This window comes from Chelonoidis abingdonii, chromosome 14 (assembly GCF_003597395.2).
Source record: "Chelonoidis abingdonii isolate Lonesome George chromosome 14, CheloAbing_2.0, whole genome shotgun sequence".
Classification (NCBI taxonomy): Eukaryota; Metazoa; Chordata; order Testudines; family Testudinidae; genus Chelonoidis; species Chelonoidis abingdonii.
This window is the reverse complement of record NC_133782.1, coordinates 30038655-30065664: the sequence shown is the minus strand read 5'-3', so window position 1 is coordinate 30065664 and position 27010 is coordinate 30038655. Positions and strand designations below refer to the sequence as shown.

The following is a 27010-nucleotide window of genomic DNA, read 5'->3' as shown; positions in this document are numbered from 1 at the left end:
GCTCTGGGGCAGCTCCGCCCAGCAGCCTGCCTGCAGCTCCATTCCCTTTTAAGGAGAATTTCATTCCAAATCAGAATGAAACCAAATTCTGAAATATCACATTCTTCCATGGGACAGAATGCCCTTTTCCCCCTGCCTTGCTCCACCCAGGGGGTTGCTTCTCCCATTGCTGTACAGGTAGCAGTGCCATCCATGGCCCTTATTACTCCTGGCGAGGGAATGGAGACTGTACAAGGCAGATCAGTTTCCTCTCCGGGCCACTCAGGCTGAGCGGGGGTGGATTCTCCAGGCGGCAGGCAAGGGAAGCATCCCAGCAACTCAGGAGAAGCGCATTCATGTCAGCTATATTGCCAAAGGAGTATTTTTCCATGGCTTGCAAAGTGGGGCTGAGAGGGGCCTGGCAGCAGGAGACAAAAAGCCATGTCCTCATATTTGGGAAGTCTCCTACAGTCACTGTGGAGGGCTCAAGAGGGATGCACTGGGATAGAAACCCCTGGGAGGGTCAATGCATTCCAGGTCGTGGACCAGACCTGAGGCCATTGTTGACCCTTCTGGTGCTGTACATAAGCACCATGGAATGGATGGGCAGTCATGGCAATTGCTGCCGCCAGGGCCAGATTCCCCAAGGAGCTCAACGCCTGACATGCACCTGACATGCTGAGCCGTTGTGAAAACCTGTCCCTGCACGTGCTAGCTAAGGAGAAGGGGTTTGTGGGGTGGGAGCCAGCAGGGAGTCCCTGAGCATCATAGTTTGACTGAGCCTGCCCTTCTCGTGCTCAGGGAAGCGCTCTACACCATCCAGTGGAACATCCGCGCTTTCAATGCTGTCAAGAACTGGTCCTGGATGAAGCTTTTCTTCAAGATCAAGCCTCTGCTCCGGTCGGCGCAGACTGAGAAGGAGATAGCCACCTTGAAAGAGGAGTTCCAGAAGCTGAAGGAAGCTCTGGAGAAGTCAGAGGCTAAGAGGAAGGAGTTAGAAGAGAAACAAATTACCATGATCCAGGAGAAGAATGACTTGTCTCTCCAACTTCAAGCTGTAAGCCCCATGTACAGCTCCTTGGCAGGGGAGATGTGGGTGCAGGTGGTGAGAGTGGGGTAGGCATGGGCATACCCCGCCAGACAGGTCAAATGTAATACCACAAGCCAGAACTGTCATTTAGATGGGGACTACTAGCCTTCTGGCCCCTTGCACCCCAGAGGGCTCAGAAAAGGGCCTGACACTGTGGACAGGATGGTTCAAAGGAGTAAAGCTCAGGAATCGAGAATTTCTAGGTCACTGCTCAGTCTGGTCTAGGCAGCGATGGTCCAGTGTCATCTGCTGACCATTCAGCGGCTGGCATGAAATGAGATGCAAGGCCTTAGTCCAGTGCTGAGCAAATGCCCATCTCACAAAAAGTCCCTTCATAAGGGAAACCCTTGTGTCAGGGCAGAGAGAGGAATGAATGGGCCGCTCTGCGAAGGTGACCCCACCAGCACAGGCTGCAGAATGTGGGAGGGAAGCGTGAATGTCTGCTGGCCAAGCTGTACTTGCTCCCTGGAGTGCAGTCTCCAGGACTGTCAGTCCAGCACCTCCCTACACCTGAAGCAGAAGGACCAGCACAGGGCTGGCTCCAGGGGTTTTGCCGCCCCAAGCAGCCAAAAAAAAAAAAGCCGCAATCACGATCTGTGGCAATTCAGCAGGAGGTCCTTCGCTCCGAGTGGGAGTGAGGGACCCTCCACCGAATTGCCGCCGAATACTTGAAAGTGCCGCCCCGCTCTGGAGTGGCCTCCCCAAGCACCTGCTTGATAAGCTGGTGCCTGGAGCTGGCCCTGGACCAGCATCAGCTTCAGCAGCTCTCCCATTCCCCTTTGGCCCTAAGGGATGGGAAGAGAAAGGATGGGAACATGCCAGAAAGAAACAGAAGCTTCCTTCCATCTGCCTGAATGGCTTGTGCTTGTTCTCTACATTAAGTGAAGGGCATCAGCAGCTAATGTCCAGGAGAATGAGGGTGTAGTGGTCTCCTCTTCCAGGGGCTAGGACCCCTGCCTGGCTGGTAATATTTCCTGGGGGAAGTGGATGAGCATGTGTTTCCTTGTGCACTCTCTCAGGAACAAGACAACCTAGCTGATGCAGAAGAGCGCTGTGACCTGCTGATCAAGACCAAGATCCAGCTGGAGGCCAAAGTGAAAGAGCTGACGGAGCGTCTGGAGGATGAGGAGGAGATGAACGCGGACTTGACCTCCAAGAAACGCAAGCTGGAGGACGAATGTGCTGAGCTGAAGAAGGACATTGATGACTTAGAGATCACGCTGGCCAAGGTGGAGAAAGAGAAGCATGCCACAGAGAACAAGGTAACCAGCACTGCATGTGAGAGGGGTCACTGTGCAACTGCTGCTGCCAGTTACTGGGGGCTCCACAGAGCTCTGTGGCAAAATGCAGCTGGGCTCTGTAGAACGTAGTAGCTGAAAGAGCAAAAACCTCTCTGGCTCCAGAGCATGGCACAGTCTATGCAGCAATAAACGAAGCTGGAGGTAATGCCACGATTTTACGCCTGCAAAAACTGCCTTCAGTTTTGCCTGATGTAGCTGGTGAAAGCCTTGGAATGAGAAGCAAGCCCCTGACAGACTTGCAAGAGCAATGGGGCTAAAGGCAGTAATGGTGACAGTGACGGTGAGGATGCTGATGGCGAAGAGGGCAGTGGTGGTGATGGCAGTGGTTGTGATGGTGGTGGAGATGTTGGTGGTGCCTAGGGCAGCCCTCACTGGAAATGCCAAGGTCAGGGCAGGCTGCAAAAGAGAGAGCAGATACTACCAAAGACTGGTGGGTAACACTGAAGTACGTTCACCGGTCACAAAGTGTGCTTCTGATTCCCCACCCTGGTTATCAAGAAGCTTAAAAAAAAGGAAACCACCCAGCCCCCTGTATTGCATTCCAGTTCTCTGGCTAACAATCGGCACCTAGATCCAGTACAGTGAGAAGTTATTTTAAAAACTCTGCTCACTATACAAAATGTTCTTCTGAACCCCAAAGGGCCAGCCACATTGCCAAGTCAGTATTAGTTTAGCTCTTACCCAAAATACCATGTTGCCAGCCAATCCTTTAGTATCTAAAACTAAGGGTTTATTGTAAGGAAAAAAGAAAGAAAAAGACTAGATTTATTAAACGTAAAGCCGTCAGATACATATAGAGACTTCAGAGTCCATATATCAGGTTCTTAGCAGTATTGGTGAGTTTGCTGGCTTGAAAGTCCCCCTGGAACATCCACAGCTTGGATAGGTCATTCAGGCTTCAGTTTGTAGAAAAGTTACCCCAGTGGGAAGCAGGCCTGAAGACAAAATGGAGATGTTGCAGTTGCCTTTTATATTCTTTTGCCACGAGGCTTGTATTTTCTGTGGCCCATACACAAGCTTCATAGCACATGGAAAAGCTTTAGAGGTCTTTGTCCATAGGTCTGCCCTTACATGGCTTGCTGACTCATCAAGTGTATTCCCTGGCGTTTTCAGTTGGTTTATTGTACAGCTAATGTCCCTTGATGGGCCATCAAGCTGGCCTAGCTCCGATGCCAATCTGTCTGGGGGTGTCAGCCAGAAACACAGCACAAGATTGGAAATACAGATATACCCTACATATCTATAGCTCACAAAACAAAGGTGCTACAAACATACAAACAAGATGATCATGTCTGGCAAATTGTAACATTTTTGTAGTTACTTTCCACAGCATATCTAGCGTGATTCATTGCAATGTTAGGATACTGGTATCCATAATATCATTAAGTGCCTCCCATATTCCACACAGCATCACACAAGGTAGTGGAGTCATGGTGATGGTGATGGTGGTGGGGCTGGTGGTGATGAGGGCAGTGATGGTGAGGATGGTGAAGATGGCAGTGATGGTGATAGAGATGAAGGCAGTGGTGGTGACGTGGTGGTTTAGCTCTCCTCTGCCTCCACTCCACAACTCCTGAGGAGTTAAGCTTTCTTCTTGCTCTGCCGGCCTAGGTTAAAAACCTGATTGAAGAAATGGCAGCTCTGGATGAGATCATCGCCAAGCTGACCAAGGAGAAGAAAGCGCTGCAGGAGGCGCATCAGCAGGCCTTAGATGACCTGCAGGCTGAAGAGGACAAAGTCAACACACTGACGAAGGCCAAAGTCAAACTGGAACAGCAAGTGGATGATGTGAGTAAAACATGAATGCAAAAACCAGTGACAGCAATCTCATTGTATGTATGGGCAGTGTGCCACCAGGGGAACCACCCCAATCTATGTATGGGCAGTGTGCCACCAGGGGAACCGCCCTGACCCAGGATGGGCCCTGTGCCCCCAGCGCCCTGACGCTGGGATGGGCCATGTGACTCCAGGGGAACTGCCTTGACACAGGGATGGGCCATGTTCCCCCAGGGGAACCACTCTGACTCAGGGATGGGCCGTGTGCCCCCAAGGGAACCACCCCAATTCAGAGGAGATATGTTAGATGCCATGCTAGGTTTCTGCCAGCAGTGGCGAAAGAATGTCTCATCAGAGGCAGGAGGAAGTGGAGAAGCAGAAGATGTCAGGAGCACTGGAGGGAGTATTTCCCTTCCGAATTTACATTTCTTCCTTCTCTCCAGCTGGAAAGTTCCCTGGAGCAGGAGAAGAAGATCCGAATGGACCTAGAGCGAGCGAAGCGCAAGCTGGAAGGGGATCTGAAGTTGACCCAGGAGTCTGTGATGGATCTGGAGAACGACAAGCAGCAACTGGAGGAGAAACTCAAAAAGTGAGCACCAACAGTGCCCGGGGAAATACCCTGCAGCCACCCCCAGCAGGCGCCGCTCCCTCCACCTGCTTCCTCCTGCACTGAGCAGGCCTGTGGGTGCAGTGGGCTGGAATTCTCACTTCTTGGGGCTGTTTCCAGACTAGAAATTGATGTTATCCTTTGTAGCATCTAGTGTCCCCAGCCGTGCTCAGAACCCACTGCACTGGGCACTGCCCAGAGACCCAGGGAGAGGGTCTAACCAGAGGATGCAGTGACTTACCCAGAGGAGCCTGTGGCAGAGGCAGGAACAGAGGCAGATCCCCATCTCGTGGTCCAGAACTCTACCCACCCAATCAAACTGCTTCACAGCACGTCAGGCTTTGGGGAGAAAAGCACTCAAAGCTTTAAGAGAAGCTGCTGTGCTGAGCTGTCACCTGCAGCCCCCAGGGGCTACAAATGTAACTGGCAAGTCGGCAGGGTTGATATCACCTGCCGCATCCCAATCCATGGATGGGCCGTGTGCCCCCAGGGGAACCGCCCCGAGGCAGAGATGGGGCATGTGCCCCCAGGGGAACCGCCCCGAGGCCGGGATGGGCCGTGTGCCCCCAGGGAAAGCGCCCCGAGGCAGAGATGGGCCGTGTGCCCCCAGGGGAACCGCCCCGAGGCCAGGATGGGCCGTGTGCCCCCAGGGGAACCGCCCCGAGGCAGAGATGGGTCGTGTGCCCCCAGGGGAACTGCCCCGAGGCCAGGATGGGCCGTGTGGCCCCAGGGGAACCCGATGTAGAGGGGTTGGCTTAGGTGCTCTGCTGGAGTTTCTGAACAGTATAGGTTGCAAGTACAGGACATTCCTCCTTTGGTACAGGACAAAGCACGAATCACTAGCTTGCAGGGAAATCTCCTGCAGTGGCCCTGGGAGACAGGCTAGGAGGGGCCCGGCAGCTGTTCTCTGCCTAAGCTCAGGCCTGTGTCTTGGTTCTGTGCAGGAAAGAGTTTGAGACAAGCCAGCTGAATTCAAGGATTGAAGATGAGCAAGTGCTTGGGGCCCAGCTGCAGAAGAAGATCAAAGAGCTCCAGGTAAAGGAGTGTTGTGCAGACCGCACAGGCCTACAGCGAACAGCCACGGGGCTGGGGAGGAGAGTGCCCCAGGGCTGACAGAGAATCTTGTCCCTGAGTGGGCAGAGCACTGCCTGCCTCCCTGGGCCTGCCACCTCCTCTGGAGAGCTGTGCAGAGAGGGCTCTGCTTTCCACCATCCCTTCCTGCCAGGTCGTCCATGCTAGTGTGTCTCCCCTACCCCTCTCTCCAGCCTTAGGGGCTCGATCCCAGTTCAGCTGGGCATGTTTCAGATCGAATGGAGCCAGCTGTCTTCCCCAGATGCTCCTTACATGCCGACCCTGTGGGGGGCCTTGTTACCCCAACCATGAGAGAGGTATTCTTGTTAGCAGCACTCTGAGCACTGATCTCACTGAGCTGCCTGGGGAAAGCCAAGCCAGTGTAGTGAGGCTGGTGTGCTCTGGACCAATCCCAGGCAGGATCTGTAGGGCAGGCAGGTTAAATGGTGTTGGATTTGCGGATTTTTTAATTAAAAACTCAAAGACAAGCTCCTGGCCTTTCAGCCAGGAGGGAGCTAGCCCTTTGCCTGCACTCCAGAACCTCAAATCCAGCCCCTCAAGCCCTGATGTCACAGTTTGGGCCCCTCTCACAAAGGGCCAAACCAGAACCCCAGGGCCGGATCGCCCTACTGTGGGAATGGGGCTGGGCTTGGAATCCTGGTTCACAGCTGGACACAGATTGGGTGGCCCAGACCCAACTCTCCAAAGGCTTTAGGGGTGATTGTGTTAGCAGAATCAGTGTTGGGATTGCAGTGGGGGCGTTAGCCCAGCCCGGGAGCCTGGGGCGCTGGCCCCCTGTCCCAGTGGGGTGGCTTGGTGCTGCATTGAGGCTTTCACTCCAGCTGGGATGTCGAGGACGCTGATGCTGCCAGCGTTTTGCCTGGCCCCATAGCACCTGCCACACTTTGTCCCCTGCCAGGCCCGCATTGAGGAGCTGGAGGAGGAGCTGGAGGCAGAGCGAGCGGCGAGGGCCAAGGTGGAGAAGCAGCGTGCAGAAGTGGCGCGGGAGCTGGAGGAGCTGAGCGAGCGGCTGGAGGAGGCGGGCGGCGCGACGGCTGTCCAGCTGGAGATGAACAAGAAACGGGAGGCAGAGTTCCTGAAGCTGCGCAGGGACCTGGAGGAAGCGACGCTGCAACACGAGTCGACGGCTGCGGCCCTGCGCAAGAAACACGCCGACACCGTGGCCGAGCTGGGCGAGCAGATTGACAACCTGCAGAGGGTCAAGCAGAAGCTGGAGAAGGAGAAGAGTGAGATGAAGATGGAGGTGGATGACCTGTCATCGAACCTTGAGTATCTCACCAAGAACAAGGTGAGGAGTTGGGGAGCTGTGAGCAGGGCTGCCCCCTGCTGGGTGGAACCAGACCTGCTTAGGGGTGGGGGTTAGGGTGCCCGAGAGCGGCTGGAGCCTGAGGCAGGCTCTAAGTTCTAACATGGCAAGTGCAGATGGTTTGCTCAGTTCTGATGTTCGCTTGGCCAAGTCACTAACCTCCTTGCCTCCAGCTACAAGTGGGGATAACAATGCCTACTTGCTCCATGCTGCTAAGATCAGAGCAAAGGCTGGAGCCGTTGGCGTTGAATGCCCAAGATGCTGCATGTCTGCAGAACAACAGCTGAGCTGTCTGTATTGAAGGCAGCTGCAGGTCCTGTTCCGACCGAGGGGGACATGCGAGGGTCCCCTACTGGCAGGGCTCTGTGTGACAGGCTAATGGGAATCCTGTTAGCATCACTCAGCTGGGTCAGAGAAGGGTGGATTCCCAGTCTCAAACCATAGCCTAGGGGGCAGGACAGTTCCTGGGGTGGTGTGTTCAGCAGCTGAGCCTGTTTGGAAGAACAAAGTTGTCTAGGTCAGGGCTGTCAATGTGACGCTGCCCTGGCTGCTCGCTACAGGCAAATGCAGAGAAGCTGTGCCGAACGTATGAAGACCAGCTGAGTGAGGCCAAGTCCAAAGTGGATGAGCTGCAGCGCCAGCTGGCCGATGTGAGCACCCAGCGCAGCCGGCTGCAGACTGAGAATGGTAGGTTCGGGACTGGCTGAGAGGGGCCCAGAGGCTGGGCTTGCTAAAATGGGGGACTGGGATCAGCCACTTGCAGTTTGTCCTGCCTCTCGGAGAAGTCAGTGCGCTCTTCTGGCAAAGCAGTGCCCCTGAGGAGCTGAGCAGCTGCAGAATGTACCCGCCGGCCCCACTCCGGGCGGGCAGCATGGCAGAACAGCGGAGGCAGTGACAGGAGAGGACTAGCGTCAGCATCAGTGTGACTATGGAATGTGCCATGCCCTCAATTGTTAACAGCAGGAAGCTACCTGCTGGCAGAATTCCCCCTCTGCCCCAGCAGTGCAGCTGCTGCCTTTGGGTCCAGGCTGGAGACCCGGCAAGGCTGGATTCTGCCCAGATTCTCCTGGGATCTGTGCTGAAAGGGCTGAGTGCATCAGGGAGCTGAGACATTAAGTTGAGGTCCCTGCTGCCCAAGTGAGAGGTAAAGAGCACCTGGCATGAGGGATAATAGGCCCATCGCCCAGGCCAACACCCCTCACACCGGCAAGCCACGTTCTGCTACCCTAGACCGTGTGGGGACCATGCAGGGCCCAGACTAGCTGCCAGCTCCTCTCAGCCTGGCTGAGATCCAACTCATTGCTCGGGGGATGGGAAGTGCAATTTTGACTGACTCCGAGCTAGTGCTGGGCCATAACTGCAAGGCTGGTTCCAGACTCCTCTAGCTCTGTGGGAGCTCAGAGATGGGCCCAGGCCTATTGCTGTGAGCGAGCGCATCACCTTGGGGCCCCTGGAACCGTAGGCAGTTGGGGGTCAGTTCTGCGCCACATCAGTCAGGGGTCCCAGGGAGCTGAAGGACACGAGCACGTGGCCTTGCACGGCTTCCATTTGGCCAGCTCCATTCCGGTTGTTTGGCTTTGTCTGCACTAGGGGAGCTAAGCCGGCTGCTGGAGGAAAAGGAGTCCTTTATAAACCAGCTGAGCCGTGGCAAGACTTCATTTACCCAGTCTATTGAGGAACTCAAGAGGCAGCTGGAAGAAGAGACCAAGGTAAGGCTGTGTGAGGGAGACGACTGGCTCTCTGGGGCCTCTCTCCTGTGGGAGGGAGGTTTGCTGGCCAGCCAGGAAGGGAGCTGGGGAGCCCAGCAATGTGGTTTTGCACCTGAGTCCCTAGAAAAGGATGGAAAATCACAGAATCGTAGCAGATGAGGGTTGGAAGAGTCCTCAGGAGGTCATCTAGTCCAGCCCCCTGCTCAAAGCAGGACCAACCCCAATTAAATCATCCCAGCCAGGGCTTTGTCAAGCCTGACCTTAAAAACCTCTAAGGATGGAGATTCCACCACCTCCCTAGGTAACCCATTCCAGTGCTTCACCACCCTTCTAAGGAAAGTTTTTCGTAATAGCCAACCTAGACCTCCCCCACTGCAACTTGAGACCATTGCTCCTTGTTCTGTCATCTGCCACTACTGAGAACAGCCGAGCTCCATCCTCTTTGGAACCCCCTTCAGGTAGTTGAAGGCTGCTATCTGTAGATTGCCACGTATTCGCAGGGGCAAAAGAAAATGCAGGCCTGTTATTTACCAGGCTGCACGTGGCAACAGACTATATAATGTAAGAGCATGCAAGGAGAGTCATGGGGTCACGAGGCAGACTGCATGACACACACACAACTAAAATCAATCAATTTTAAAATTTATTGGGGATAGTTAAACAAAGGGGTAAGAGGCAGCTTATGATTAGCTAATAGAAGTTACAAAACCTAAAACACACAATGCCTAAAATATCTACTAACAATATTTACAAACAAAATGCCAGCATTTAGTAATAACTGATACTTACAATAAAACCAACACATCACGACCGGCAAACGTAGAAGCTCTATTGAAACACGTGAGCTGAGAAGAGGCTTTGAGGTGATCAGGCTCGTTACGGCATACACGGCATACACGGGATACACGGGACACGTTTCTCCTCTCTCTGCCTGCACATGGCAGGGCACCCTAAAGTACTCACTATGACATCACAGAAGTGTCATAGGGGACGGGCCCAAAACTGTGTGTGTTCGCCTCTGATTGGCACAAGCAATGTTTACACCAAATAGGGGAGCAGGTGCCAAAAAGTCTGGCTTTGCCCCAAAAGGTGAGGTAATGCAATATTGTTGTAGAATGGGTCCAACACTGAATGACAAAAGAAAGGCCAGGCAATACCGGTCTGGGCAAGTACTACAGGATGCAGACAGGAACTTATTCAACACTATCAAATCCTCTCACTCTTCTCTTCTGCAGACTAAACAAGCCCAATTCCCTCAGCCTCTCTTCATAAGTCACATGCCCCAGCCCCCTAATCATTTTCATTGCCCTCTGCTGGACTCTGTCCAATTTGTCCACATCCTTTCTGTAGTGTGTGACAGAGTTCCTAGGAGTGGGTGTCATATGGGAAAGTCCGGATGTGCGTAGGGGGGGGTCTGGGGGCAATGTGACTTGGGAATTGTCCCTCAATGACTGAGATTGCAAATAGTCCAGAGGTGGCCTCACCAGTGCCGAATAGAGGGGAACAATCACTTCCCTCGATCTGCTGGCAATGCTCCTACTAATGCAGCCCAATATGCCGTTAACTTTCTTGGCAACAAGGGCACATTGTTGACTCATATCCAGCTTCTCATCCACTGTAATCCCCAGGTCCTTTTCTGCAGAACTGCCGCTTAGCCAGTCAGTCTCCAGCCTGTAGCAGTGCCTTGGGATTCTTCCATCCTTCCATTCCACTCTGCACTTGTCCTTGTTGAACCTCATCAGATTTCTTTTGGCCCAATCCTTTAATTTGTCTAGGTCACTCTGGACCCTATTCCTACCCTCCAGCATATCTACCTCTTCCTGCATCTTCGTGTCATCCGTGAACTTGCTGAGGGGTGCAATCCATCCCATCATCCAGATCATTAATGAACATGTTGAACAAAATCATCCCCAGGACCGACCCCTAGGGCACTTCGCTTGATACTGGCCACCAACTAGACATCGAGCTGTTGATCACTATCTGTTGAGCCCAACGATCTAGCCAGCTTTCTATCCATCAAACTGCCAGTTATTGGCCAGACCGACACTGGGCCTGGCTATGCTCAGGGGCACCCATCCCAGCCAAGCCCAGCAAGGAACTGAAGCCACTGCTCTGAGCAGGAAAAACATGCCTTGGAGGGTAGCTGTGCGGGGGGGGCCTTGGCCAGCACAGACCCTGGGAATGGGACCCTGCACCTGGTGCTGGGGTTGGATCTAAGGTGACCAGACAGCACATGTGAAAAAGCAGGACGGGGGTGGGGGGTAATAGGAGCCTATATAAGAAAAAGACCCCAAAATCAGGACTATCCCTATAAAATTGGGACATCTGGTCACCCTAGTTGGCTCCATCCCTGATCAGTCATGAGCAGTAGCTCAGCCCAGGCAGTGGCTTTCTGGGGCCTTGTGTGAAGAGAGCTGGTGGATGTTGGTCTGCTGCCCAGCAGGCTGCTCTCTGCACACCCCCACATGCACCCCTGCCACTGCACAACTTGGGGTCAGTCTCAGCAAAGTGGCCAGGGAGGCTGAATTCTCTTCTGCTAGGCTGCCTCTGCAGGGCCAGTTTGTGGCACACAGGAGAGGAGACCAGCACTGCTGCTGCTGCTGTGTGACATACTCTGCACAGGAAGCATCAGCTCCCAGGCCAGCAATCCAGCATCCTTCACCAGAGCTAGACTCCCCGCGCTAAAGGAGGCACTGCCCCAGCCGGGTCCCGGCCTTGGACAGCACTGGCTCAGTGTGAAGGCTGATTCCCACTCCAGGCCTGGGGAGAGCCCGCTGCCCATCTCAGCTCTCCTGCCTTTCCCTTTGCAGTCCAAAAATGCCTTGGCTCATGCTCTGCAAGCCTCACGCCATGACTGTGACCTGCTGCGGGAGCAGTACGAGGAGGAGGTGGAGGCCAAGGGGGAGCTCCAGAGGACCCTGTCGAAAGCCAATGCTGAGGTGGCTCAGTGGAGAACTAAGTACGAGACAGATGCCATTCAGAGGACAGAGGAGCTGGAGGAAGCCAAGTAAGTTCCAGCAAGGTTCATGCACTGGGCACCGGCTGCTCCATCCTCTTGCTGGGGCTGTTTGGTGGCAGATCTCCAGGGTGGCAGCAGGTTTCTGCAAAGGGATAGGGCACCTCCTGAGCTGACACTCCCACGTATAGCTGCAGAGACACCTCTGCATTCACACAGAGACGCAGCCTGGCTCAGCAAACGCCCGCATGCTGGACCCGGCCAAGGGATATGTTCCCTGTTGGCACTGAGCGTGAGAACAGGGTTCTCTCTGCCCCAAGCTGCCAACCACCAGTTCTGCCCAGGGACTGCCCTGAACATCCAGCATGTTGCTCAGTGGGGGCTTGCATGGGGATCTGTATATCAGCCAACATGTCTATGAGTGCACACACAGCCATGCGCCAAATGGGTTTGCATGGGGGCCAGCAGCTGTCCAAGGAGTGGAGGTACGCTTATGGAAGAACATAAGAGTGGTCATATGGGGTCAGACCAAAGGTCCATCTAGCGCAGTATCTTGTCTTCTGACAATGCCAAGTGCCCCAGAAGGAATGAACAGAACAGGTAATCATCAAGTGATCCACCCCCCAGTGCCCATTCACAGCTCTGGCAAACAGAGGGTAGGGACACCATCCCTGTCCATCCTGCTAATAGCCATTGATGGACCTATCCTCCATGAATTTATCTAGTTCTTTTTTGAACCCTGTTATGGTTTTGGCCTTCACAACATCCTCTGGCAAGGAGTTCCACAGATTGACTGCATGTTATGTGAAGAAATACTTCCTGTTTGTTTGTTTCAAACCTCCTATCTATTAAATTCATTGGGTGACCACTAGTTCTTGTGTGTAAGTAAGTGGGGGAATGGTTCCACTAGTGTGGGGAACTTTCCTGGCTTATACGCTACCCTGGTGGAATTGGCTAGTGAAAGGATCTGAGTCCTCGCTCCCACTCCCTTTACCCATAGAGGGAGGACTCCACTTTGTCTCTCCTGTGTGGCAGAGTCCCGCTCTGGAGCACAGGGACATCACAAACAGCCATCTCTGGAAAGGAAGGGAAATTCACAGTCTGTCCCTTGCATGTTCCAGGCCCTGGCCGTGCTGCAGGGATGCCGCAGGTTGGACACTTGCTCTGGTGGTGGCCACATGCCCTCAGGCTGTAGGTGGCAGGACCTTTCTTCCCAGTGTCGCACCCTCCCACCTCCCCCCGTCGGGGTTACGATCTTCCTCCCAGTGCATCCTGCAAGGCCTCTTGGCTGGGGGCGTCTCCCTGCGCTGGGCCCAGTGCCCAGGCTCCCCCTCTCTCTCCCCAGCCACTCACTGCACTTGGCTTTGGACGGCTCCAGCTCCACTCTGCCCCAGCGCTGTTGCTGCTACTGCTGCTGCTGCTCTGCCTCCAGCTTCCTGGGCTGCTCCTCCGGCCCCTCCGGCTCTGAGCAGCGTGGTCCTGCTCCCCAGCTCAACTTGGGCTCCTGCTCTCTCCTTAGCTCTGCCCCATTCTGGCCCAGGCAGCTCCAGCTCACATGGAGGACAGCCCCCCCCAGCCTCCTGACTCCCTCATTGGCCTGCCTTCCCTGTCAATCAGGCTGACCAGGAGCATTGGCCTCTTCCCATTGGCCCTGGGGACTGTCAGTCTCCGGGTCCTGATTTCTCATCAGCCCTTCTGCCTTCTTTTGATACTGGGAGAGGGCCAACCCAACCCCCACTGAGTTTAATGAGAGGCCAGCAGCCCCCTTACGTCTGGGCCTAAAACTCCTTCCTTCCTTCCTCTCCGGGTCAGGACAGGAGAATCCAGAGGATGGGCTTGAGCCCAAGTCCATTGAGGTCAATGGCAAGATTCCTCGGGCTTGGAATCAGGCCCCTGTTGATTGAATTGGCTTGAGGCGCTCGCCTGCTGGGCTCTGTGTCCACGTGTGGGAGCTGCTGTGCCCAGCCTCTAGCTCACCCTCTAACGCTGGTTGGCAGGAAGAAGCTGGCCATCCGGCTGCAGGAGGCAGAGGAGGCCGTGGAGGCAGCGCATGCCAAGTGCTCCTCTCTGGAGAAGACCAAGCACCGGCTGCAGACGGAGATCGAGGACCTGTCCATTGACCTGGAGAGAGCTAACTCTGCGGCCGCCGCGCTGGACAAGAAGCAGCGCAACTTTGATCGGATCCTGGCCGAATGGAAGCAGAAGTATGAGGAGACCCAGGCAGAGCTGGAGGCCTCGCAGAAAGAGTCACGCAGCCTGAGCACGGAGCTCTTCAAACTCAAGAATGCCTACGAGGAGTCCCTGGACAACCTGGAAACCCTCAAACGCGAGAACAAGAACCTCCAAGGTACAGCTGGGCTGCGGCCCCCAGCTCTGTGTCCCTGGGGCCGGGCGGAGCCAGGCTCCGGCCCCCAGCTCCATCTCTATGGAGCTGGGCACAGCTGGGCTCTGGCCCTCAGCTCTACCACTCTGCCTGTCTCTGGGGCTGGGCACAGCCGGGCTCCAGCCCCCAGCTACGTGTCCCTGGGGCCAGGCACAGCCGGGCTCCAGCCCCCAGCTCTACCACTCTGCCTATCCCTGGGGCTGGGCACAGCTAGGCTCCAGCCCCCAGCTCTACCACTCTGCCTATCCCTGGGGCTGGGCAATGTTTGTGGCTCAGTGTAGAGCACTGCGCTAGTAGCACTGCAAGGCAGGAAGCTTGTGCTATGAAACCCTGGGATAGTCACTTGTGTTGCGGGCTAGATTTGCCTTCCAGGCAGGGATTTGACCCAGCGTGGCCCTCGGTCAGGGTGTGAATTTGGCCCTGTCTGGCCCTCAGCTGGAGTGCGAGTTTGGCCCTGCCTGGCCCTCGACCGGGGTGCGTTTGGCACTGTGTGGCAGTTTGCACCACCCCAGGCCGGGCTGCTGGACTTGGGGGGCCCCAGACCCTGTCCCGCCGGCTGCTAGTCTGAAGTTGGTAGTTGTTCCGCGAAGCTGCATTTTGTCCAAGGCAGCATGGGGGCGCCACCAGGCCAGCACTGTGCCCCTGCCTGTGGAGCACAGCCATGTCTCTGGGCCTAGCCAGTGTGGGATTTTGGAGGGGCAGAGAGAGAGCCCCTGCCCAGCTGCAAGTGCCCAAACAGCCCACTTGAGGGCATGGGGCTGCAGGTGGTGCTGGAAGGGGTCCGAATCCACATCCCACAACTGTGAGTCTGGGCGGTTGCCATTTGCCAGGCAGGCCCAGGATGGAGGGAGGGGGGTTGAAGCCAGGGGCTTTGCTTGACAGTCGTGGGAAAGCCAGAGATTAGGGGAACGCGGGCCCTGCATGCTCACGCTCTGTCCTCCTGCCCAGAGGAGATCGCCGACCTGACGGACCAGATCAGCCTGAGCGGCAAGACCATTCACGAGCTGGAGAAGGTGAAGAAGACCCTGGAGAGTGAGAAGACCGATATCCAGGCAGCGCTGGAGGAGGCTGAGGTGGGTCTGGGCCGCCCTGAGGAAAGGGATGGGGCTCATGCTAACGGATGCCCCATTCCATGGCCTTGCACGTTGCAATGCCCTGTGCAGCCCCCTCCCTGTGGTGCCCCAGGGCTGGGGATCTGAACTCTTCTGGGTGCCGTCAACCTGTCAGAAATGCTCTCCAAGCCACTGCTGCCCCGGCACCCCTTCACCCACATTACTTTTGGGCAGTCATCAGACACTCCCCAAACAACCACCCCTGCCCAGGGCGATGGCTGCCACCTGCCCAGAGGTCTCTAGCGTCGCAGGAGCTATGAGGCAAGACTCCTGGGCTCTGTCCCTGCTCCGGCACCAACGTGTTCTGTGACCTTGGGCAAGTCACCACATTTACCCCTTGGGTTCCCCATTTGCCAGTGGTGGGTTGTGAGGATCCCAGTGAGCCCATTGCTTGCAGTACAGCTGACAGCTGCTGTTCTCAGTGACCGAGGGCGTGGCCGGCCAGTGCCAGTGCTGGGCGAGGGTTACCACCTCTGACCCAGCAACTCTGCCCCTCGGTCTCTTGGCCCTGCTGTGCCCAGCACAGGTCTCTCGGTACAGCTATGTTTTCAAAGGGGAGGCAGGGCCAAATCCAGCTAGGAGAAGGACCCCACAGTGCATAACACTAATGCCCATCTGCTACTGCCTGTAGGGGGCGCTGGAGCATGAGGAGAGCAAGACTCTGCGGATCCAGCTCGAACTGTCCCAGATCAAGGCTGATGTGGAGAGGAAACTGGCCGAGAAGGACGAGGAATTTGAGAACCTCAGGTAGGGAGGCCCTGGGGCTGGGGGCAGGAGTCCTGGCAGCACCTGCCTGTGCCCACCTCCCATTGCTATCTCACCCATGGGCGTGGCTTGGCAGAGCTCTCTGCAGAGCTGGCACAACCCCAGGGTAAAGGCAAAGGCCAGGGGTCCAGGCTGCCTCTGGGGGTGACCCCCAACAGTAAGCGCTCAGCACTAGTGGTGGATTAACCCCTCTCCTTGTGCAGGCGTAACCACCAGCGAGCCATGGACTCCATGCAGGCCACACTGGATGCAGAGGCCAAGGCCAGGAATGAGGCCATCCGGCTGAGGAAGAAGATGGAGGGCGACCTGAACGAGATGGAGATCCAGCTGAGCCATGCCAACCGCCAGGCTGCCGAGTCCCAGAAACTTGTCCGGCAGCTCCAGGCCCAAATCAAGGTGAGTTGCGGCCCCACATAGGGGGCAGGGCTCCAGCTGCTGTGCTGGGCGGGGGTGATTACCGCGCTAGGGAGCTGTCCTAGCCCCCAGCTGAAGGCAGGGGCAGGGCCAGCTGGTGCACCAGCTGGCCCTGCCCTGCCCTGCCCACTGCCACCCAGAAGCTGATGGCCCCAGACCTGCATCCAGCCCCCCTCTGGGTGGATTAGGCCCCGTCCATCTCCCTCCCACCTTGACTGTGTGTGTGGCTGCTACGGGCAGGACTTGCAGATCGAGCTGGACGACACCCTGCGCCACAACGATGACCTGAAGGAGCAGGCAGCAGCCCTGGAAAGGCGCAACAACCTGTTGCTGGCTGAGGTGGAGGAGCTGCGGGCAGCGCTGGAGCAGGCTGAGCGGGGCAGGAAGCTGGCTGAGCAGGAACTGCTGGAGGCCACCGAGAGAGTCAACCTGCTGCACTCTCAGGTGAGCGGGAGCCTGCGCAGGCCCAGCCCATAAGGCAGGGGGGCACACACAGGGTGGTTTGCTGGGCCCCTTCACCCCACACAGCACGGCACCCTGGGCCACTGAGCTGCGAGTGCCAAGTTCCAGGCCCTTCCACACTGCAAGGACAGAGACTTCAGAGATGACTGGAACCAGCCAGGGCCCTGCCACTGCCTGGCCCAGTCTGGGCCTGTCCTGTGGGAACAGCCGTGTGCCACCCACCCCCACATGAACAGTCCACCCTGCCTCTGTGCAAACAGCCCCGGCCCTGGCCTGGTCCCATCCCACGTGAATAACCCGGCCCTGTTGCTGCTTCAGAACACAGGCCTGATTAACCACAAGAAGAAGATGGAGGCGGACCTCGCCCAGCTGAGCTCGGAGGTGGAGGAGGCCGTGCAGGAGTGTCGCAATGCTGAGGAGAAGGCCAAGAAAGCCATCACCGACGTAAGGGAGCAGGGGGGTGGTAGCCACAGGCTCAGCAAGCAGGCAGAGTCTTCAGGGACTGGGGCTGGGCCTGGGCGGTCATGCACACTGGTGCTGCCACTCCAGGGGAAGCAGGCCAGTATTCATAGAGTCCATGGCCAGAAGGGACCACTGTGATCCCCTAGTCTGAGCTCCTGTAGAACAGGCCAGGGACCGGCCCCACAACAATCCCTAGAGCAGAACATCTAGAAAAATACCCAGTTCTGATTCAAAAGCTGCCTGTGCTGGAGCTTCCCCCAGGGCCCTTGGTAAGTTGTTCCAGGGGGTAATCTTCCTCCCTGGTAAACACTTACACCATATTTCCAGCCTGAATGGGTCTCGCTTCAACTCCCAGCTACTGGAGCCTGTTAGACCTTCCTCTGCTAGACTGAAGAGTCCAGTATTAAATACCGGTTCCCTATTCAGGTACTTGCAGACTGTGATCAAGTCACCCCTGAACCGTCTCTGTTAAGCTAAGTTGATTGAGCCCCATGAGGCTCTCACAATAAGACAGCAGCTCACATTGTTCGGGGCTCACTGCTGCCCTCTGTGTAGAACCTGGCGGGAGGGGTGTCATGGATCAGCAGCCGGCATGGGATGGACAACGAACCTGCATCCCTCTCCCATGCTCCTGCCAGCGGCACTGACTGATTGCACAAGGCCCAGCCCAGGCATTGACAGACCCCACCTCCCTTTGGTCCCCTCAGGCAGCCATGATGGCGGAGGAGCTGAAGAAAGAGCAGGACACCAGCGCGCACCTGGAGCGGATGAAGAAGAACATGGAGCAGACCATCAAGGACCTGCAGATGCGCCTGGATGAGGCTGAGCAGATCGCCCTGAAAGGGGGCAAGAAGCAGATCCAGAAACTGGAGGCCAGAGTAAGTGCTGGCAGGGGTCCCAAGTGCAGACTAGGCTCAGGTGGGGTCTCCTCCCCCAGCTCCCAGGCCAGGGCCTGGTCCTCTCAGCTCAGCCTGATCTGGGCAGCTAGGAGCCCAGAGCCGACCACTCTGCTTCTGCCCACAGGTGCGCGAGCTGGAGGGGGAGCTGGACATCGAGCAGAAGAAGAACGTCGAGACTCAGAAAGGCATTCGCAAGTACGAGAGGAGGGTCAAAGAGCTGACATACCAGGTACAGCCCTGCAGGGCTCCCCCCAACCCCCACAGCCAGTTCCTTGCCTGCCCCTACTCCCACACCAGACTCCTGATGTTGTCCCCCCTTCCCCCAGTCCAGGCTCCCAGCCTCACCTGCCTGCCCCCACCAGGTGCCAAGCCTCAGCCTCTGCCTGCAGGAAGCCCCAGTCCCTGGGCACAGCACACGTCACCTGCAAGAAAACCCCTAGCCTCTCCCAACCCTCCCGGGGCAACATGGGGCTCCTGGCCTAGTCCCCTCCCCACAATCCCTCCTGACTTCTGCTGCGCCAGGGTAGGAAGCAGTAGCTGAGCAGCCATAAGTGAGCCTGGACTATGTGGGGAGGGGGTGGGGTCTGTGGCAGTGGATCTTCACTGTGGATCCATGGGGAGGGGAGATCAGCCAGTAAGGGAAAGTGGGGGAGGGGAAGCTGTGGCCGGGCCAGGGGCAGGCAGCAGCCTGGCCAGGAGGCAGGGACTGATGACTCACTAGTGGGCCTGGCTGGGCTCTTTCAGACTGAGGAGGACAGGAAGAACCTGGCACGGATGCAGGACCTGATTGACAAACTGCAGAGCAAGGTCAAGAGCTACAAGCGCCAGTTCGAGGAGGCGGTAAGTGCCAGGCTGAGATCCCACACCCCGGCCCTCCTAGGCAGGACAAACCTGGCCCCCTCTCCTGCCAAGGCTCAGCCTGCTCCTGAAGAGCCTGGGCTTCCCCATAGCCCAGCACTGGGACCAGAACAAGCCCAGGCCCAAGCCAGCTGGGATCCTTGCCACTCTGGTACGGAGCCCTCCTTGCAGCAGAGGTGTGAACATGCTGGCAGGGCAGGACAAGACAATTGTACCAGCCCTGCCCAGCCTGTGGCTGGGGCCTGGGCTGGGATCCCAGTACCGCCCCTTGCTGAGGAAGGAGATGTACAACGCTGCTCAGGAATTGAGGGGCTGGGAATTCAGGCCAGGACCCCTGCCTCAAAGCAGAGGGTGCTGCTGACACCTCAGTCCAGGCCACAGCTCATCCTTGGAGAGTCCTGACCCCCTTTGCACTGCTGGGCGCAGGAGCAACAGGCCAACTCCAACCTGGTGAAGTACCGCAAGGTGCAGCACGAGCTGGACGACGCTGAGGAGCGGGCCGACATCGCTGAGACGCAGGTGAACAAGCTGCGCTCCCGCACCAGGGACGTCATCACCTCCAAGGTAAGGTGCCAGCTGCAGGGCCTGGCTCTGCTGGGGAATGGGGGCTCAGCAAGGCCTGAACTAGGGTCCTGAGGGGGCACAGGAGAGAGCACAGAGAAGCTGCCTGGGGCTACCGCCCAGTCCATGTTTGCACCAGCCCCATGGGCAGCAAGTCCCATGGCTGCAGGCTTATCAAATGGGCCCACAGACCCCCCCTCTTCCCTCAATTGCCAGGCCCCTTGGGGCCAGGCCAAGACCAGCCAGGAGGAGCGGCTGCATCAGACCAGGTCCAGGCATGGGAACAGCAGCCACTCCAGGGAGTGCGCCATGTTCTGCGACTCAGATAGGTGCCTGGCAGAGGGTGCGCTGCTGGCAGGACAGTTGCACCCTGCGCCACCCCAGTAAAGTGTCCCTGAGTCCATGTTTCTTTTCTGTTGCCAGCATGAGGAGTAGGAACCGCAGCACCTGCCCTGCTGCCATCACACCAGCTGTTGTGTGTTAGGTGCAACTGGCTGCAACAGTCATTGCATCTCTGTGCTGAGTGAATAAACAGCTTCCAAAGAACACAGGCTTCTTGCTGTCTGTGGGGCGGGAGGGCAGCCCAAGTGTGGCTCCGTGCACAGGGGCTTGCATCAACCCAAGAACAGTTGGCACCAGGCCTGCAAGAGGAATGTGCCAAGAGCCAGCAGCGAGGCGAACTGAGGCAGGGAGTTTGCTACCAGCTAGGACCTAGTTACCCTTTGGGATTAGTCCCAGAGGAGGCGGTGGGAAGCTGCCTGAGAGCACACATGGCTGTGCAGGGAGCAGCCCAATGGAAGATGTGGGAGCAAAGGGATGGGACCATGGAGAGTTTGGTATTAACCATTAACTCTGGTTTAGAATCGCACAGGCCAGGCCAGCTCCAGTACCCAGGTGGCAAACAAGCCCCAGCTGTCATTTAGCCCCTATGAGCAGCACTGGCTGGGAAGTCCCAACCCTCAGCAGAACAGGCCCAGCTTTGGCAGCAGCTCAGCAAACTACGCTGGCTCCCCAGCACGGTGCTTCAGCCCTGCTCCTGCTCGAGGGGGACACGAAGCAGGGAGGAGAGAGATCAGTTACTAGAGCAGGCCCCTAGAGGAGCCAAACAAGTGGCTATTTCAGTGCAGCACCAGGTCCATTGTTGGAAGAGCTCCTGTTACCCCCGCCCCAAGGCTGTCTTCATCAGGACATAGCAAGGCAGCAACTGGGGCAACGTTCTAATATCTTAAATGTGTGAGCCAGGTTCACGTCCCAAGACTGCTTTTTGCAGCAAGCATGGCCTGACTCACTGTCCTCAGGGCGAGGGAACAATCCTGAGTGGCACTGGAGCGAAAGGGGGATGCAGGGCTGCTGAGGTTCCCAGGATGCAATTCTAGAGTCAGATCAGATACTGAAGGGGAAGCTACTGCAGACCGTGCTCCCATTCTCCAGCTGCAAGGACTGGGGAGACGCTACTGAACAGGCCCTTTTCCTGGGGCTGCATGCACAAATCAATGCAGAGTAAGGGGGCGGCTACGCTGCAATAAAACACCCATAACTGGCCTGCGGCAGCTGATGCAAGCTCACATTGCTATTAAACTGCAGTGGAGACATTCGGGCTCAGGGATCCTGCTGCCGCTCGGACTCAGAGCCTGGGCTCTAGCCTGAGCCAGAAGGTCTGATACAGGCCAGCCATGGGCGCGATATTACAGTGTAGACAGGTCCTAAGAAGGCAGGGCTTTGGTCTCCCTTTCTCTGCTCTGCAGGGCAGTTCCCAAGGAGGCAGCACTCAAGGGCATTTAAAACCCTGGCGAAACAGAGGGTGACAGAAGAGCACTGCTAGGCTCAGCCACTTTTCATATTCTCCTGTGCCTGGAACAGCCTTCCCCTCCTCAGGGCTCACCGAGCAGCTGGTCTCACTTCTCCCCCCACCCCACCCATCTTTGCTCAGCCTCTCCCCGCAGCCACCTGGCCACTGCGGCAGACAACGTTCCAAGATAGCCGTGGCTCAGAAACGCTTTCTTGTCCATAGCCACTGGCAGTTGTTTAGACAGTGAGCTTTCTGGGGTCACCAGCCTGGGCCTTGCAGGTGTGCAAGGCAATGGGTAGGCTTATGGTGCTGTATACAAGTGAGGTCACTGCATGAGGCCCTACCCCCCAGTGGTTCAGAAATGGGGTACACTGAACTGCCTGCAGACTGCCTGGACCTGGTTTGGGTAACCTGCACACAGCCAAACTGTGCAGGGGATGAGCCAAACTGAGGTTAGGATCCGGTCAAAAAAGTGTTCAAATCTCAAGCACTCACCCACCATCCAGCACGGAGTTTAGACTTCAGCCGAGAGAACACCCAAGGCAGGGACGAACGCCAGAGCAAGTAGAAAGCCAGCGAGCCCATAGGCATTTGGAGAGGACCCCAACCTACGAGGGAGCGTGACACTCACGCAGGGATGGGGCACAGATCCTGTCACCACAGTGGGCAAGAAAGACATCTCTCCACCCATTTCTTTTAAAATAGAGTTCTTTAATAGTTTCCATTTAATACGCTTGTTTGCAGTTAGTAAATTGGCAACAATCTGGGCAGCAAAAACCTCAGCAATGCATTTGGGATAGTGCAGAATTCCAGGAACATTAACCAGCTGGGATCCCACCACCACCCCCAACGGTCCCAATGGAGCTGCTGAAAACCACACTAATGACAGCAGCAACATCAGCGAGCTCTCTGGTCCATCACGTTAACACTCCTGCCCTCGCACCATTCCCCCGAGACATTTTCATTGAGTAACAGGTTGCTACCACAGTAGGAATGAAGGACCGAGCCACCTCTGGTCACTTGCAGGGTAGGTTTATACGAGTGGCTAATGTGAATGTAGTTCCATGGAAGCCAAGAGAGTGTGAGTGCGAGCTTTAACCCCAGCCTATTTGGTGCCTTAAAACAAAGCTAAAAAATTGTTAGAAACGCTCAGTTTATGAAGGATCCTCTGCCCTTTAACATAAATCAGTCAGAGCCTTCCCTCCAGGGAGACCAGACCAGCTCAGCTCCTTCATGGGAGGAGAGACTGCTTCCTGCGCACCTGTCCGAACCAAGGCAGTTCAGTCAGAACCAGGTGATGAAAGAGCCCTGGCTCCAAGATCAGTCCCTGGAGCTGCTAAAATACATGAAGACAGGGATGTCTAAAACAAAGGCAAACAGCTTGGCCCCTACCTGCAAGTTCCAGAAATACACAGATTAAGTTAAGAGCAAAATATATTCTCTGCAGATTTATAGCATCAATCTTTGGATGCAACAATTAGCTGAATTAGGGAAAAGGCATTCTTGTAACTTAAAAAGCCTTTTCATCTGAAGCATTTATTTTTAAGTGTACATCTGTTACAGTTAAGAATAAGCAAAGATTCACCAAACCCACAAATATCCCAAGAAAAACAAAACAAACAAACAAAAAAAAAAAAAGGACAGATGGAAAAGAAATTTGCTCCTGAGGGAAAGCTGCTGAAGAGAGTTGCAGCTGCCATGACAAAAGGTTCTCCCGCTGTGTCTACTCGTTTCGGAGGAATGGCATTTGCTGGAGCTGTGCGTTTAAGTAAAATCTCCCTAGGGGAAGGAAATCCCTCAGGGGCAAGACATTAATAGCTCCTTATAAACTTGGTTAAAGCTCCAGTTGGATGCACTGGCTCAGCAGTTCTGGAACTTGTTGACCCCTTGCTGCTGACTCTGTTTTATCAGTCAGTCTGAATGTGACCCACATGGGACGGACACCAAAGTGTGGATTAAGACCAGCCTGGGCACTGCAGCATTCACTCAGGTCTAACAGTGTAGCCATTTCAAAGACGACTCCAATTACAAACAGGTCACTCTTCAGAATCAAGTTTTTCAGACGGGTCAATCCAATGTCAGAGGCTGACCATCTGTCCTGCACGTTCAAACCCTGCTTCAGGGATCCAAAGATTTGTATTCCCTTTGCTGGCAAAGGTCCTACACATTAAAACAACCACTGCGTGTCTGTACCCAGACTGGCTACACTGTAGTTGCTCTCCTTTCCTTCTGGCTACAGATCAAGGCTTGGGGAAGGAGGTACTGGTCACAGAAGGGGAGGACACTGCAAGTCAGAGATACCCTCCCTCACACTCACTGCAATATGTTTGAAGGATGTTTCCCAGTAGCTGTCTGAGCTACCAAATATTAGTGTAAACTTAACATATAAATAATTAAAATTCACATGTACAGTTTGGGGGAAGAATAGGAAAATGGGTCTCAACGTAAGCCACAGAGGCATGAGATCTGCTTTAAATGCAGTGGCTCAACACCACTTCGGCACTGCACTGACTTATTTCATTCCAAGAAATCTTGGGCCACATCCAGCTCCTGGCCTTTGAACGACCTCGTCTGATGCTGTTGATTAGGAATCCCAAGCTCAGGCAAAGCAGTCAGATTTTTGCCAAACCTGTTTTTAAAACGTACTTTAAAAAGTTATTTTGACCAAAGGTCTTTTGTTCCCAACATCTAGCAGTGTTACTGTGATTAAAACTACTACTCTAGGAAAAACCTGACATCTCCGAGTAAATATTGCACTTCAAAATTAATGTTGGTAGGTGGATTCAAGGTACTGAAGACTGCAAGCTTAGACTCCGGTGTTAGGTTTCCAGGCACAGCTGGTTAGCACTAGCTGTGTTCAAGAAATGGAGAACCTTGCAGCAAAAGCAGTGCTCCTGAAGGCAATTTTAAAACCAGATTAGTAACCCAAGAAGGGACAAGCCACAAGTTTAAAAATCAGTAAATTTTAATTTGTTAATGCCTGGTCAAAGCTAGTCCCCAGACTGCAATTTCCCATCACTGAAAGTTGCTGCTCTCTGCAGCACTGTATAACCCCTTCCGACAGGAAGGAGCTGCTGGAGGAGAGCAGGCGCAGAGGTTACCTCCTAATGGAACAGTAGACAGATGTGGGCTAAACAGATTTATCACCCAACAATCCAAAAGTGGATGGTAAAAAGGTGAACAGAGCTACAGCATCCAGGAATTCAAAACCACACACAATCTAACCCACCTTGATCCCCACACCTCAGCACACCCAACCCTGAAAAGACTGCTCCTAGTAGATGTGTGGGGGGCATCTGCATGCGTTTGGCCTGTCAGGCCTTAGTTTGAATGGCCTGGGGCCTTTCCTGTGCTTTTTAACCTGCTAATTCGGGTGGCCACAAGAAGCTACAACTAATGTGGAGTACCCTTGTCTAGCCATGCTACACTGGGGGTGCCAGAAAAAAAAAAGGTTAGTTTTTGCAGGTGATTATTTTTATCCCAAAACAACTGGAAGCTCCGTCCCTGAACGTGTCGCCTAGATAGCTTACAAAGTCCCGTCCGTCAGAGATCAGAGGTGGGGTGAAGAGTCTTTAACAAAGCAGTAACATCCATGGTTCCAAGCCTGCAAATGCATACACACGCACACACTATGCAACGTATCCCTGAAAATCCACCATCTGCCAGATACCCTCCAAGCGCTGTCCATTTGAAGCCAGTCTGAAGAATCACTCCTCAGTAAAATCTCTGTCAATGTCCATATACGCCTCATCAATATAGCTAACTATGGCACAGGGTGATGTCCGGTCGGGACTAAGCAGTATAGATACAGTCTCTTTCCAGTAAGTAAAACTAATACATGAACTCTGTGGAGAGAGAGAGAGAAAGAAAGAAAGTCTAATTAAATGACAGGCTGCAAATAACCCTGAAGTTCATTAGTGTGAACCTGAGTTGCCCCCAAAATATGAGCTATGAACATGAACCAGATCTCCCTTCTCCTGTGCACCAAGCAGAGAGAAACCTGAAAGTCATCTTACATTCAGGTCTGATTTTCTCATCAGGCCAACATCACAACCGTCAGTTTACCATTACTCCTATTTGGCTTTAGGAAAGCTTTCCCACACAATGGAAACGTATCCAGCACAAATTAGATGATGCTTGTCTGTACAGGTTTCAGAGTAGCAGCCGTGTTAGTCTGTATCTGCAAAAAGAACAGGAGTACTTGTGGCACCTTAGAGACTCAAATACATTTGTTTATTTGAGTCTCTAAGGTGCCACAAGTACTCCTGTTCTTGTCTGTACAGAAGACAGCCTGCACCAATAAATATCTGGATAAAAGATTAATATTGGAAGCAGAAGAACCCCAAACCACAAGGCTCTTCCTTTCTTGTTGTCCCACAGCGGAGACAATATTTATAAACAGAACTAACTCCTCCTCTTCCAACCAGACAATGGTAAAGGGGATCCAGCCGAGGAAAGCGGAGAAGGTGCAACAGTCCCTCTACATCTGCCTTGTGAGATGGATGGCAAGGGGAGCCAACTCCACTGCCACAGACCTACTACAGGAGGAGGCACTAAGGTGCGGAGTAGGGATCCCTGCAGAGCATGCTGTCAATAGAGAGACCCATTAAGATGAACCTACCCTTCTAGGCTTTAGCAGGCCAGCAGTGCACCTTCTAGTCCAGGTGTAGGCAGGAAGGGGAAAACCACAGGGGCCAGAGTGAGATGGACAAGCCTGAGCATGGCAGCTATCTCAGGGTGTGGTGCATGACTGGCAGTGAGTATCACGGAGCGAAGATTAATTTGACAGGACAGAGGGGTTACCGCATAAGGAAGAGGTCTCCATGCGACAGGCCACAGAGCTGCATGCAAAGCACAGAACAAGGCAACAGGACTCTCCCAGGCTGCAGGAGCAGCCGACATGTGGCCCCAGTACTCTCAGGTCTGAAGCACAGTCTCGTCTCCTAGGGCCTGTTTGCTCACAACAGGTAGCAAGCACCTACCACTGCTGGGGCACAGCTCCACTCCCACTCCCTGGCAGGTCTGCAGCAGGGTAGGTGGGCATAAGGCAGAGGTGTCAGATGGTACTCAACAGCCCACACAGGAAAGCCACGTAGGACTGAGGTGATGGCACAGTCACCTTATGCAGAGAGCAAGCCAGGGGATGGGGGAGGGCACAGGGTGGGGCACTGTTTCTGCCAAGGACTTGACAGCTGTGAGGAAAAGCGAGTTATGCTGCCATGCGCACAGTGGAGCACATGGCTTCCCTCACACAGTGAACAGGACCAATCTGGAGAACTTTGTTTCAGTTCACATGCCAGATTTTTGCCTGGTCTACAGCAATGGGCACGCTCTCCTGTGGTATCCGAGTTAGGCAGCTTGAGGCAGTCTGCACGGGTGATAACCAGTTATATGGTTCAACCCCAGGCCCAACTGGAGCTGAGACACCGTCTCCCTCTACCTGAACAGCTGCGTATGCACAGCGCAGGCACTGGATTAAGTGCACATTT

The 27010-nt window shown here is 55.0% G+C and overlaps 2 protein-coding genes across 2 annotated transcripts in view; one reads left to right on the top strand and one right to left on the bottom strand.

Annotated features, from left to right (window-relative positions):
• MYH7B (myosin heavy chain 7B) overlaps window positions 1-20278 on the top strand; it is a 56599-nt gene extending 36321 nt beyond the window's left edge. The window contains exons 24-43 of the mRNA XM_032789306.2: window positions 781-1036; window positions 2089-2331; window positions 3982-4158; window positions 4590-4735; window positions 5698-5788; window positions 6744-7133; window positions 7712-7838; window positions 8742-8860; window positions 11671-11867; window positions 13814-14163; window positions 15148-15272; window positions 15943-16058; window positions 16280-16472; window positions 16731-16934; window positions 17271-17396; window positions 18122-18292; window positions 18438-18542; window positions 19058-19153; window positions 19598-19735; window positions 20156-20278. Coding sequence (XP_032645197.2) covers window positions 781-1036; window positions 2089-2331; window positions 3982-4158; window positions 4590-4735; window positions 5698-5788; window positions 6744-7133; window positions 7712-7838; window positions 8742-8860; window positions 11671-11867; window positions 13814-14163; window positions 15148-15272; window positions 15943-16058; window positions 16280-16472; window positions 16731-16934; window positions 17271-17396; window positions 18122-18292; window positions 18438-18542; window positions 19058-19153; window positions 19598-19735; window positions 20156-20167 — 3382 coding nt within the window. The 3' untranslated portion in view covers window positions 20168-20278. The remainder of the gene's footprint in view (window positions 1-780; window positions 1037-2088; window positions 2332-3981; window positions 4159-4589; window positions 4736-5697; window positions 5789-6743; window positions 7134-7711; window positions 7839-8741; window positions 8861-11670; window positions 11868-13813; window positions 14164-15147; window positions 15273-15942; window positions 16059-16279; window positions 16473-16730; window positions 16935-17270; window positions 17397-18121; window positions 18293-18437; window positions 18543-19057; window positions 19154-19597; window positions 19736-20155) is intronic.
• A 1933-nt stretch (window positions 20279-22211) lies between these two features.
• The window catches only part of TRPC4AP (transient receptor potential cation channel subfamily C member 4 associated protein), a 45720-nt gene continuing 40921 nt past the window's right edge, over window positions 22212-27010 (bottom strand). The window contains exon 18 of the mRNA XM_032789307.2: window positions 22212-25366. Within this exon, the coding sequence (XP_032645198.1) occupies window positions 25229-25366 (138 nt within the window). The 3' untranslated portion in view covers window positions 22212-25228. The remainder of the gene's footprint in view (window positions 25367-27010) is intronic.